Here is a 13,247-nt window from a genome sequence, read left to right on the forward strand (position 1 = left end):
AGCGAAGCAACGAAGGAGAACCAGAGGGCAGAAACGACAAACATGGAATTCTTTTCTCCTAGAGGAATTTACTTTCAACCAACCCAAGCCCGTACAGCCACTATCTGCCTTGGTTCCTTCTGCTTCATTTGCATCTTGTGGCTACTCCTTCGCAATATCACGACGGATGCTGGCGAGAAGGTACCTATATATCATACCTTGTACAGGTCTCAAGAAAACCCGGTCCCGATACATAGAGGTACTCTTGTGCGATTTGCTTTGTTTTTTCGGTTTGGTTCAGGAAAGGACGATGAGAACATGGCTGGAGGTGCCATGCTCTTGATGTTCTTGGTGAGAGAAGATCGGGTCCCTGGTTAGAGGGGAGTTTTCGGTTCGACGGTTATTAGTCATTTAAGCTCGGAAAGGGCAAGAATGCCCGGATTTGAGATATATGTATTTGACACCATCCGCCACCATGGTATGAAGGGCTCAACTACTTTTTTGTTTCTGTTAGATTGTTATGCGCTGGTTGCACAGTTGGCTCTCTCTCCGGCCGGCCGGCCTGATATGAGTCTGGCTCGGCTCGGTAGTGTCAGATACAGCACTAGGCATAGATAGATATAGGGTGATAGTCATCTGCTCTTGTCTACCTCTACCCCCTTAAGGAAAGGAGAGAGGGGCTAATCGATTATTCTTAAGCAATTAGAAGATAAAGGTTTTGCTTAGTGAAGCTGTTACTTAACTTAGGTTGGTATGAAGTCCTGTTAATATGGGTTCCGGTGAGCTTTTTGTTGTATACTTGTATACACTCGCCAAAGTATACCTTTTTGAGTCATTGTTGGGTTATCTTCCTCTTTCAAATATCTGGGAGTTGTGACATCTCTTACGTGGTCCTCTTCGACAGAGAATGAAAGTGGCTTTTGCCGCTTACAGTCATCATCGACCACAACAGACAGTAGTTTTCCCCTCCCTCTTTTCGTATAGATTCGTTCCGCTTTGGGGTCAGTGAGCGAAGTGCATTATGAATATACTCCACTCCATAACGTAGATGTATATGGTGCCTGCGGGAGCTCAAGGTTTTGGACTCACGTGTTTTCGTGGACCTACCGCAACCATTCAGACCTCCGTCTCCCATCCGGTCGTTCCTTCCGGTCGCGCCTTCTGTCTTTTGCGTCTACGAAGGCGACCCGCGGCGGCAGCATTCAGCGCCCAGTTCCATTCACAGCTCTTAGACCATTCACTTTCCTATAAGACATGGACTGTGCACCCTTTGAACCGGGCATTTAAAGCCCAGACAAACAACACTTCGATGGCTGGCATCTTCCTTCTACACCACCTGTCCCACATCCTCTCCTCAACACGAGAATTCAACGACAATTTGCAACCGGTCTGAAACCCTAAAGGCAGCTCATAGAGCTATCGAAGTAACTAAATATGGCAATCCTCACTTGTCTTCCCGGCCTCGAAGTAACTATTGAAGTCGACGGCCAGCGCGCTCAAGAATACGACGCGGATCCAAATGAAGTCGAGTCGCGCGCCGAGGAAATCGACTTCCACTCCATCCAACAGCAGACACACCACAATCACCTCCGCCGCCGCCGCCGCCGCTTCCGCTTTGGAGCAGCTTCAGCCCCAGCTCCAGCCCCAGCTCCCTACGTGTTGAAGTACATCGAAGCCAAGCCAGGCAAGCCCTTTGGCTTCATCTTCGACATGAGGAACTGTCCCAATCTGGAGGATGTTTTCAGTAGTATACGTGCAGGCACGGAAGGGCCGAGCATCTATTACTCATGTGTTCTGGACGGTTTCAGTACCGGGAAGAAGCACGTATACAGCGGGACCCGGGATACGAGATATTCTTGCACGACGGGTAGTGATGCCGCGGGCTGGAAGAAGAATAAGTTTCGTTTTAGAAGCTTGGATGTTCGTAAGTTGTTGGTAGTTTATCTTACCTTATTTGACTTGATGTATTTGTTAACCAGTGGCTAACATGATCATGACAATTTCAGTCGAAGGAAGCGATGGTACCCAGTCCCAGTCCCAGTCCCAAGCCTCAAAAGCCAAAGAGTACGGCACGCTTCTCGTCAAACTTTATCTAGTAGGCAAGCGAGGCCGTCTTGTACCGCATCCCGGCAGAGCCGGCCCAACCCTTATCGACTCGGTATGCGAGAAGGACTTGAAAGGTAAAGCGCTTGACAGCAAGGTCAGCTTTGATTCCGAGCCTATTGCGCGCCCTGGTCCAGGCCGCAAACGCAAATTTGTCGATCATCGCGGCCGCCCTTTTGCTGTCTTTGAGTTTAGGTATCGAACTATGGGTAAGTCTAAATATCTCGAGTCTATCGCATATTTCTTTCATCAGAGTCGCTGCTTACACTTCCGTTTACCATATAACTAGAAGGTCTCTACCAAGAAGCTGTCATCTCTCGCCGTGCGGTACCAACACTGGTTCTTAAGATAGAGAAGTTTGAGGACGAACAAGAAGTTGTCGATGTCGATGTCGAGGAAAAGGTCAAGGTTAGTAGCATTTCATTTACTCTCTTTATCACTTCAGGTTTACTATTTCCTCTCGAAATATTAACCGTTCTCTGTCACTGTCCCACAACAGCAGCGTCTCATCACTATCAAACAAGAACCCGAGGAAGATTCAATGCGCCAACCCAAAGGTATCAAGCGAGAAGCCCCAATGCCGATGGACTAGGCAAATGCTGCCCCATTCGCTGCCTTGTTTGCTACCAGGTACAAGCAACGCCGCTTGGAAAACGGAAAGTTCGAAGTTGACTTGACGGACAAACAATGACTAGTGTCTATGCGAGGGATGTGGCACTATTTGGGAAATGTACCTACTTTTGTTTTCGTTTCGGTTTGGTTCAAGAACCAAGCGCCAGGGTGGGTGCGCTGTCAAACTTTATCGATGACAAGATAGGCTGGTTACACACTTGGCTCTCTGGGCCGGCCGGATTGACTGTTACTGATGTGAGTCTGGTTTGGCTCGGTACGTAGTGTCAAATACAGCACCAGGAATAGATAGGGCGATAGGGTGATAGTCATCTTCCATATTCTCTCTCTCAAGAGTGAGCGTCAATCAATCATGTATTTACTACCAAAAGACTTTTATTCCTCTCTCACACAAAGATAGGAAGTCACGACACTAGTAGTGATTTTTTCAACTTTTTGTCCTCATTGTGCCAACCACGCTTTACTCTCTTCACTGGACTTGTTGCTTCACAAAGCTGCCCATTTTGAGAATTGCATGTAGACGTACGCGTACCTCCCCGTGGATGAAGCCACTTCCTTTCAGAGTGTTTTCTGCATAGAGGTATTTGACCTTTGAGCTATGAGACAGACACTTCATGTTCCAGCCTGTGCCTTCCACGGCCCGGCCGTACCATTTAAATCCCTTCTTTCAGATTGCTAAAACCAAGGTATATGTAGCTGATGACATCAATGCCTTTCAATCCCTCCACATAAATCAGAAATCCGTCAGTCGTCCGTAAGATCAATCTCGGCATCTCCGTTGTCCAAGCGGCGCAGCTTGTAGCTGCTGACAGGGTACTGAGCATCGTTCTTGGGGGCTTCTCGCTTGAGGCCTCGGGAGGCATCATCTTCCGGCTCACGCTTGATGCGTTTCTGTGGGACAAACAATCTTTATTAGCTTATTCATTATTTCTTGTTCATTTTCTCCTGCCTCTTTGCAAGTTTTTAATAATGGAAAATGGTTACCTTATCCTCTTCCTCAACATCGATGACTTCCTTATCTTCGTCTTCGTCGGCGTTAACAACAACATGAACCGGGCGGGGGCAGGGGATGACGCATTCTTGATGAAGACCCTCTGTGATAGTATGGAAAAGTCTGGTGTAAGCAGCAATTTTGACGAGAGAGTACGATGGAGGGGAGGGAGACTAAACCATAGTTCGATACCGAAACTCAAATACGGCGATGGGTCGGCCGCGAGGATCGACACACTTTGTCGTATGAATCGGGTTAAGGTCAGGTTGATGCTCAATGGGTTCGGAATTGAAGCTAGATAGAGGCAGATGTAAGGTAAGCAGGCGATTCAACGTCGGTACCTAAGGAAGCATTCTGTCTAGATAGACACTCAATTGCAACTATTTTATACCTAGATGTAGGTAGGTAGGTAGGTAGGTAGGTGTTGGCGAGTGAGTGAGTGAGTGAGTATTTCGTTCTTATAGATATATCTTACCTGACCTTGCTGTCGACGGCTCTACCCTTCAAGTCCTTCTCATGCACGGAGTGGATGAGGGGAGGGCCCTCTATGTCATCCTTAGCAGCTGCGATGCGGCCTGTCCCGACCTTGAGAAAAAGTCTGACTGGAAGGGTGCCGTACTTTTTGGCATTTTCGGCGTTGGAACCATCCCCTCCTTCAACTGAACCATCATATTGATGATAGATTTAGCATGGGAAAACATAACCAGTCAGCATTATAGTTTGTACTCACGGACATCAAGCCCTTCAAACCGAAAATAGCGTCTCTTCCACCCCGCAACTCTACTCCCAGTTGCCCAGTATTCCGTTACGTTTTGGACACCATTACAAGCTCGCAATAACCCGGCGCAGAAGCCGTCCAAATGGCACGAGTAGCTGAGCTGTTCGCTCGGCCCGATGTTCCAGTCGAAAACGTGATGACAGTTGGTCATATCGACGACGAAGATAAATCGTTTACCGGGCTTGGCCTCGATGTATTTCAGTACGTACGGGACTCCAAAGTGGCGGTGCTGGAGTGTTTGTTGAATCGGGTGGAAGTTGCTCTCCTCCGCGCGCGACTCGACTTCCTCTAGACCGGCGTCGTATTCGTGGGCACGCTGGCTGTCGACCTCGACGGTTACTTCAAGGCCGGGAAGGCAGCTGAGGATTGCCATATTTAGTTTGGTTAAATATGAGCTGTGTCTGGCAGTTGTTGCAAGTAGGAGGAAGGGGATGTACCAGCCATGGAAGCGACGCTCGTCTGAGCTTTAAATGTCCAGTCCAGAGTGCGGACATGGTGGACGGTCTTGTTGGCGATTGAAGTGATGAATGGTAGTGAATGAAAGCCTTGAAGAATGAGGTGAATAGAATTGAAATCAGTGGAGGGTCTATGGGAGACGAAAGGGACCGCCTCGACGTGACTGGAAGGAACGACGAGACGGGACAGAAGCCTGGTCACGGCAGGTTCACGAAAGCAAATGAGTCCGCAATAACCACCTCCGTCGACGAAAGCCAACTTCTGGGCATCGTCCCTTGTTGAATCTGGTGATGATGATGGCTTCGCGCGGCAAAAGACACTTGTTGACATTCAAAGCGAGCCAGGAGATTCCGATCCTCCCAAATTTCAGTTCCCAGTGAGAAGAAATAACCAAACGCTTCTCCAATAGTGCATCATGGATTACATCTCCAGAAAAGGTAGGCATGATGATGAGTCGCGGTTATTGGGGAAGAGGCAGTAATAGTGGCTGGAAGGGTTGAGTAGTTGACCTGAAAGATGATGTAAAAGAGAAGAATCCAATGTTGAAATTCACCTACAGGCCCAGAACTGAAAATGGCTTTTGTAACCCACCGGTCAAGTCGTCGCCCACCACCACAGGTACTTTACCGAGTATCTTCTAGACTTTTTCGGTGTATACAAGAAAGGTTGACACTGATATTTTTTTTAATTCCGTGTTGTACAGGTTGGTATTGGAAAACATGTTATGAAGTATAATCTTCTCGAGAAAAACATTATTAAGACCCTGTTCTTAGATTTAGTAAAACGGCGACAACTGAGATCACAGACATGATGAAGTAAGGCAAGGTATCATGTCTACACATTTTACATAGAGGTATAAAGCCACATCATCGTCATTCTCCCAAAAGTCCAACTCCAAGTCCCCAAAGTCCCCAAATCCCAATGGGGTACACGATCTGGTCTGCCTACCCAGATAACGATCAAATTAGACCGGCCTCCGTCATGATAATCTCAAGGGCAGGCAGGCAGTTCCGTCTTTGCAGAGCGGGACCTTTAGACACTGCCCTGTTCTGTCCTGCTTCTTGTTTTTTTTTTTTTTTTTTTTTTTTTTTCCTTTCCTCTCTTTTTTCTTTCCTTTTCCTTTTTTCTCCCCCATTCCCCCCTTCTCGCCAACTCCCTGATAGGTATGCGAGTTTCCCAAATCTCTTCCATGTGTGTCGATAGTAGCCATCAAACCTGCCGCGCTTCACTTCCACTTCCACTTCCCTTCGTGTTGTTCAGTTGTTGAACATTTGCGCCTGTACCTACCATAATGCTTCATCCACCAACCTCAGATCTCGCTTTCTTGCTGTTCTGCCCTGTCCTTTCCTTACTCGACTCTACTCAACTCTAACCATGGTGATCACGGTGAGCATGGTCGCCAAACTTGGCATGGTGGCAAGGAATCAGAAAGCAAATCGGATTATTGAGCCCCTCCACAACATCATTCCCGAATCTCTCGACTCCCTCCTTGATGCCGTCGCCGATTTCGGACCAGAAGTCACCGTCTTTTCCGCCATCTTGCACAGCGAGAGATACGAGCGCCTGTTGGACTTCGGTGATGTTGTGCTCGGCGATGATGCTGATGGCATTGTGCTCCTCGGCGTTGATATTGTCCTCGATCCTCTTGTGCTTCATGTTCACAACGGTGCCCCTGTCGTTGTCGCGAATCCGGTTACCGCATGTCAAGGTACGGGTGCTATACGAGGTCTGTGCAGGTGTACGAGTGACATGGGCCGTCATGATATCACCACCTGCATCCAGTGACTCGTGTTTCTCGCTGTCGCTGCTGTCGGTGGGCTCGAGCTCAGGATGGGAACTGGGAGCAGGAGCAGCGGTTATCATCGGAGTAGCGGCAGCGTTGTCGATGGACGTAGACGTGATAAATGAAGGCATCTTGCGAATGGCAGTAATAAAAGTGATTCCCCCGTCACAGTGTTGCGGCCAAGTAAGCGGGGGACCGTACGTAGGGTTAGGATTGCTTCTGGTTCCGGAGAGGGTGATCCAGCCCTTGGGGTTCCTGTCTCTGCATCCTTGCGCGACGAGGTTGATGTTATTGTCAATGTTGTCCATATTGGAATCGCGGGCCTGGACGTGGACGTGGACGATGTCAGGCGACTCCTGCTCCTGCGGCTCTTGAGTGCCATCGGCCTCCGAGGTAGTGGTATCATCACCCTCGTGCTCGTGCTCGGTAGTAGGCGTTTCGTGGGTATCCTGAGTAGTAGCATCGGAATTAGCGACAACGTTTGTTATGGAAATAATCTCAATAACAGGTGTAGAGGTGGAGGTAGAGGTAGTGTGGACAATGGGAGAAGTCAAGGTGGTATGAATGGTAGAGGCAGAGGCAGAGGTAGTCTCGACGGCGGAGGCGGACGTGGAAGTAACCTCAACCTCAACCTCAACCTCGACAGTAGATGTAGCTTGAGCTTGGGCGTTGTCAACAGCACCCGCACCCGCACCCTGATCCTGGGGACGAACATCAAAGGTAACGTCAACAACAGAAGTAACCTCCACGGTAGACAAGGAGATCGAAGTCGAGGTCGGAGTCGAGGTAGTCTCAACAGCACTAACCGGGGTGGTAACCGAAGTAGTGCTCCTAGCCGCCTCCATGTCCATGCCCATGTGCATTCCAGTCTTAGCAGCAGCAGCTGCTGCTCCAGCTCCAGTTTCACTTTCAGTTTGCTTCCAAGGAGCAACAACCACATTAACCTCCCAAGTAGGCCAAACTGGCGGCTTCAGCCGCTCAAACTCCGCCGACCTATCTCCAGGAACCGTATGCACGCCCTGCGCCCAATGGATACCGCCCGGATCTGCGTCCGGCTGGTGGGTGTAGTAAGCCGCAGGGGTATGTGAAGCTCCAATACCGAAGGGGTGCGCGTTGGAAACGGTGACGACTTCGACGACTGTCACCACTGCGGGTTCGGGTGGTGAGGGTTCGGGTGCGGGTTCAGGTGCGGGTGGAGGAGGTGCACCATGTGCAAGGTAGCTGGTGGAAAAGTGGGTTTTTGTGACTTTTTGGGTTTTGGTTTGGGTGATGAGGTTGGTTACCTCTCCTACCGTGGGCGTGATGGGAGGAGGCTCAGGCACGTAGATGCTTGTGGAGAGGTGGGTTTTTTGTGACCTTTTTGGTGATCACTTGGAGGTTGGTTTTGGTTACCGTGGTTGAAGGTACTGTGTTGGTGGTGGCTTTGGCTTCTTGTTGAACGGGTTGTTCGGTTGAAGTGGCAGTGGCAGTGGCAGGGTCCTTGGGCTTCACGACAATGATGTCGGTTTCGGTTACCCCGCTGGGCAAAGTCTTGACGATGGTGATGAAGCGCGAGGACTCTTTTGACTGCCCCTGGACGACAACAACCTTCGACTTAGAGGAATCAGTAGCCGTGACGACCTCGTTCGACTCCTTGGGTTGCACGACGACGACATTGGGCTTGCCGTGCTCCGTAACTGTGATGACCTCGGTGGACGGCTTGGGTTGGACGACCACAACTTTGGGATCAGAGGACTCGGTAATCGTGATGACCTCGGTGGACGCCTTGTTTGGTATGTCCATGACGACGACATTGGGTTTGGCAGACTGAGTCGTGATGGTCGTGATGAACTGTGTGGTTGTAGGCTCCAGTTGAGATGACTTCTGGGACTCCACGACGACGACATTTGGTGTGGCTGACGACTGCTTGGGTATGACAACCGTGATATACTAGGTGCTGGTGGGCTGTGGTTGCAACATGGATGAGGATGACGATGACGACGACAACGACGACGACGAAGAGAAAGAAGATGAAGTTGACACGTTGGGGTAGACCGTGTTCACGGACGTAACGACAATAGGACCTACCTCGCTTGTGGTTGTCGACGACGACGACGTGCTAGTGCTGGCGGTGGCAGCAGCATTGTTGACATACACCGTTAAGACAATCGTGACCGAATCTTCATATGCAGTCGACCAAGTCGATGTGCTTGATGGACTGGGGAGGTAGACGGTTTGGTAGACAGTCGTGGGGCCCACATGCTGGCTGTTTCCGCTGTGCTCCTCTTCGACGACGGGAATGTGGTGGGTACCGTTGTGATCGCTGCTCGACGGGGAGGGAGCAACTTGGCCGGGGACGGTGAAGACGGCGACGGACTGGTGGACGATCTCATCGACCTTGGGCGAGCTAATGATGACAGGCACCACTGTGGTAGACTGGGAGGCATCGATATGTGTGACGGTGGTCAGTCTGAGCGGAATCGACTTGTCTTCGTCGATCCAGAACTCTCCGACCGAGGGGGTCGGATCGGGAATTGTCTCGACCACTGGTACCAATTTAGTGGTGACGTTTGCGGATGCCGTTGACACCATGGCCAACAGTAACGGAAGGAAGATGACAGGGTCAAACATCGTGATATTTTTTCTGACAATGTGCAATTGGTAAAGGTAGTTGTTGATAGTGGTATTGAAGGGTTTGTGATAGAGCGTTTGTGATCGAAAGGTGCTTGATATATGGAAAATAAAAGAGAGAGAGAGAGAAGGGAGCAAACTGGAAAATGGAATGATGATTATATAAATGGCAGTGGTAAAGAAATTCATATTCCTTAACAAGGCCATATGGCACACTTGAAAGGAAGCCATGCGGCAAAATAGTTGCAGGAACCAGGCTTCAAGAAATAAAATATTCCATGCATGCAGCCTGGCATATATGTAGCCTGCATGGCGACTGAGTCCAGTTTCGAGGGAAAAGCTTGGGGAAAGTGACTGTAACAAGGTGATTCCCGTTCGCCTCGTCTGGATCTCGCATCAAATCAGCAAAGTTGCCATTTGTTTCTGAAGGTCGTCAACAATGTCCGGGAAGAAAAAAAAAACCCCCCAAAAAAAACCCCCCCACAACAAGGCCTCATCATGCACATTCCACCAACCCGCCGATACCCAAATCCCGTCAGTCATTCCCAGTTTCTCCAAGCACACACGTGCAAGCAAAAGCATCATGACCCTCATATCCCGCTCCCAACCCTCCAGCCGACGGCCGACACAAACTCCTCCTATATCCAGTCTTGTCCCCTCAGAACCTCTTCCTAACCTGCCCCCTGTTCCCTTCCCTCCACACCCACCCCACGCCTTTACTCTCACACCACCTCCTCACCTCATCTGTGCCCGCCTCGCCTTCCCACCCGACGCTATCCAATCCCTGTCCAGCTGTATTCAACCACGCCGTCAAATCTTCCAATATGATAGGATCGTACATAAGAATCATCTCATGCCAGGAGGGCTCGGCAGGATTGCTGGTGCGAGGAGCCGTGGTGATAGCTCGTGTCATGTGTTTGAAGAGATTAGCTTCCGAGGAAGTAGAGGAGGTGATGTCTAGCAGCGACTCTTCGCATTCGGTTAGAAGGGACATTTCAACCGCGTCGTGATCTTGTCCTGGGTGTTTTTCGGGAGTGGAGAAAAGCTGGGATGCGGAGGGGGAGGCATCGGGCGAGGAGGCGAGGAGGGGAGAGGAGGCGAGGAGGGGAGAGGAGGCGAACGGATTGGAATCGGAGTCATCGATATCCGAGTCGGGAATTTCAAGGACGCTTATGCGTTGGCGCTTGGGTGTTGATGCGGACATAACAGGTATTGGTGCAGTTTTCGAGGTTGATGCTGCTGTCTGGTTTGCTGTTCCTGCAGCAGCAGCTTTTTCTCGTTTGTTCGTGGTGCTGCGCGAAGGAGACGCAGTAGCAACCGGAGCCAAGGTTTTCTTCGGCCTTCCCCTTGGTCTTTTCGTCGCCGGTGCAGCGGCCAATTTTATTCCTGCTCCTTCTACCTCCTTTAGCACAGTTGCGCTTTTCGCCGCTTGGCCCCTCCCAGGGTTCGGAGATGCTGGAATGGGGTCCGCCCCTGTACCTCTACCTGTACTTGTCACCCCCATCTTACTATCCCAGCATTTTTCAAGCAAAGAAATCATAGCCGCACGCCTCTTGATCGGCTTGAATCCGTAAGAAGCGGTCTCTCGGCTCAGTTGGGCATCAGTAAAAAGCTCGTATTTTGGGCGAGGTGGAGGTCGAGGGTCCATCTTTTTCTGCGGCTGCGGTTGCTGTTGGAGTTTCTGTTGCTGTCCCTGCTGCTGCTGCTGTGTCTTGGAAGGGCTGGCGGTCTTTTGGGACTGCTCGAGGAGTTGGTAGTGTTCTTGGTTACTTGGTGGTGGCTCGTAGTCGTCGAAGTCGAAATCGAAGTCGAAGTCAAGTACGGCGCTTGCTCGCGGGGGCGTGGTCGGTCGTGGAGGCGTTTTTGCTCGTGCGAAGACCTTTGGTTGCGGAGGTGTGCTTTCTCTCGAAGGCGAACGTATCCACTGTGGTGTTCTCGCTCGTGGAGTGTTAACGGGATTTGGCGGCGGAGGCTTCGTAGTATGCCGGGCCAATTCTTTTCCCTTTGCTGAGAGTGCTGTGATCTGAGTCTCGGGCCTCGTAGCCGTGGGTCGTTCTGGGACAACGGGATCAGATGACAATATTTCGATTGCTCTTTCCGTCTTGCCCTCGGCTTCTTTTCCGGGTCTTGTCTCTTCAGGCACACCAGCAGACGGCCTGTTAGCTAGCTGTAACAGATCTTCCGGCACATCTACGGCTTCAGTCAGATCAAATACCTCCAAATCCAACAAATCCCCGTCCTCATCTCTAGCTCCCACCCTCCAAAGCTTATTGTTCCCTGTCCTGCGTCTGCTAGCAAGATTGCTGAACTTGGCCGGGCTCGATGTAAAGGGATCGCTGTCCGGCGCGTTGCCTGCGGTCTTCATTGACTCGTGCAAAGCACGAAGGAGATCGGTGTCTTCTGTCACTAGCTGGCTTGAGGTGCCAAAGACGAAATCCTGACCAGACACCTGCCTGAGTGCGCTCTGGGGAGATAACAACAGCTGTTTCCAAGGCTCCGGTTTCTTCTTGGAGACCCGGGGCTTTGCTGGCTTCTTGGAGGCGGCCTTTGTCTTGGCATCACTCGGTTTGGTAGTAGCCTTGTCGTCCTCGACGTCAATGTAGCCTAGGAGAGTGTCTTGTTTCGATGTCACCGTGGACGCAGAATCGTCGACTGGGTCTTGTATTCGGTAGGCGGCCGTTGCTAGGTCAGTGATTGTGCGTGGCTTCTTCTTGGGGGCTTTCGCCTTGGCTAGGGATGTCTGTGGACCTGTGGGGTTGTCTGTTGTAGTAGTTGTGGTAGCGACCATCTCAATCAGCTTTCTCTTCCCGAGAACATCAGCTTTAGTGACTTCACTCGGCTGATCATTCTCTGGTTTACAGCCGTATGTATCCAAGAGCTTTCCAAATGCCACTGGTGGTTCGATATGGGCAATCGTAGAGGACGGTAGCTCCTTGACAGTAGACGAGTTGCCGGCAGCTGGTGATGGTCCGTCATCTAGCGGTGGTGTCCAATCCAGTCTTCTTCTATCTGCCGGCTCTAGATCTACTGGCTCGTCGTCAATCTGTACAGGGGCGGATTTTGGAGCCTTGGGCGCAACGGGAGCTTTCGAGGGCTCCTCTGGGACGGGGGTATCGGCCGTAGAAGCATGAGCAGAAGCGGCAAGATGCTTGTTCAGTCTCAGCTTTCTTCCTTGAAGCCCGTGGTTTTGCCGCTGGTTTGGACTTGGGTAAAGCAGTCTGTCCATCCGCGTCCTTTTGCTTGGGTGGTCTTCCCCTTCTTGCTGGTGGTTTGGGTGGCGCATTTTCGTCGGTGACCGTTGTTGTCTCGTCTTTCTTTTTCCTCGGCTTCCTGGGTTTCTTTGCTGGCTTGTCCCCGGGCACCGTGGTTGTTGTTGTCGTTGACACCTCAACCGTTACTGCAGACACGGATGTTGCTATCGCCGTAGTCTCCTTTGTTGTTGTTGGCTTCGGTGGCGACTTTTGCGCAGGGTTTTCTTCCTCCACGACTTGCGACAAGCGCCAGATGCTAGCAGCACTTGTCAAGGTACCGAATCCGACAGGCTCAGTGGGAATAGGTGCGGCATTGCTACCGGTTCGCAAGGTTGGTTTCCTTGGTGGTGCCTTTGCGACTGGCGCGAAGAGGTCTGGGAACTCTGGCGACGAGGAGATGATGTCTATCGTGTCATTATGCGCCATTCGAATTGGTGTTGTTGGAAAGAGTACCAAATCTTTTCCGTATGTGTCGGTAGAGTAAACAATTCCGGCGCAAAGACTTTGGTTGGTGACGGTGATGGGCGCTCGGGGCAACTTGGCGACTCGATGCGCCGCGCGAAATCAAGAAAACAGGAAGGCGACGAGATTGGCGAAGGGCGAAGACGGGACTCAGCCAAGAGACATATGATGTTACTGAGTATGAAAGCCCAAGCCAAAAAGACA

The 13,247-nt window shown here is 50.9% G+C and overlaps 4 protein-coding genes across 4 annotated transcripts; 1 reads left to right on the forward strand and 3 right to left on the reverse strand.

Moving 5' to 3' along the window:
- Positions 1-1,413: 1,413 nt before the first annotated feature.
- On the forward strand, positions 1,414-2,674 carry SMAC4_04905 (uncharacterized protein; the record flags this gene model as incomplete). The annotated part of the gene is made up of 4 exons (XM_003347549.1): positions 1,414-1,903; positions 1,986-2,291; positions 2,372-2,490; positions 2,582-2,674. 4 exons carry the CDS (start codon positions 1,414-1,416, stop codon positions 2,672-2,674), a joined length of 1,008 nt encoding a protein of 335 aa, XP_003347597.1.
- Positions 2,675-3,456: 782 nt separating this feature from the next.
- SMAC4_04906 (uncharacterized protein) lies at positions 3,457-4,854 on the reverse strand (the record flags this gene model as incomplete). The annotated part of the gene is made up of 5 exons (XM_003347550.1): positions 3,457-3,603; positions 3,697-3,806; positions 3,896-3,939; positions 4,179-4,362; positions 4,434-4,854. 5 exons carry the CDS (start codon positions 4,852-4,854, stop codon positions 3,457-3,459), a joined length of 906 nt encoding a protein of 301 aa, XP_003347598.1.
- A 1,451-nt stretch (positions 4,855-6,305) lies between these two features.
- SMAC4_04907 (uncharacterized protein) lies at positions 6,306-9,330 on the reverse strand (the record flags this gene model as incomplete). Its single annotated transcript, XM_003347551.1, has 4 exons — positions 6,306-7,421; positions 7,527-8,033; positions 8,113-8,649; positions 8,788-9,330. 4 exons carry the CDS (start codon positions 9,328-9,330, stop codon positions 6,306-6,308), a joined length of 2,703 nt encoding a protein of 900 aa, XP_003347599.1.
- Positions 9,331-9,988: 658 nt separating this feature from the next.
- On the reverse strand, positions 9,989-13,007 carry SMAC4_04908 (uncharacterized protein; the record flags this gene model as incomplete). The annotated part of the gene is made up of 1 exon (XM_003347552.2): positions 9,989-13,007. The coding sequence occupies exon 1, from the start codon at positions 12,611-12,613 to the stop codon at positions 9,989-9,991; it is 2,625 nt and encodes an 874-aa protein (XP_003347600.2). The 5' UTR covers positions 12,614-13,007.
- Positions 13,008-13,247: the final 240 nt, after the last annotated feature.

Source organism: Sordaria macrospora, chromosome 1, assembly GCF_033870435.1.
Source record: "Sordaria macrospora chromosome 1, complete sequence".
NCBI lineage: Eukaryota > Fungi > Ascomycota > Sordariomycetes > Sordariales > Sordariaceae > Sordaria > Sordaria macrospora.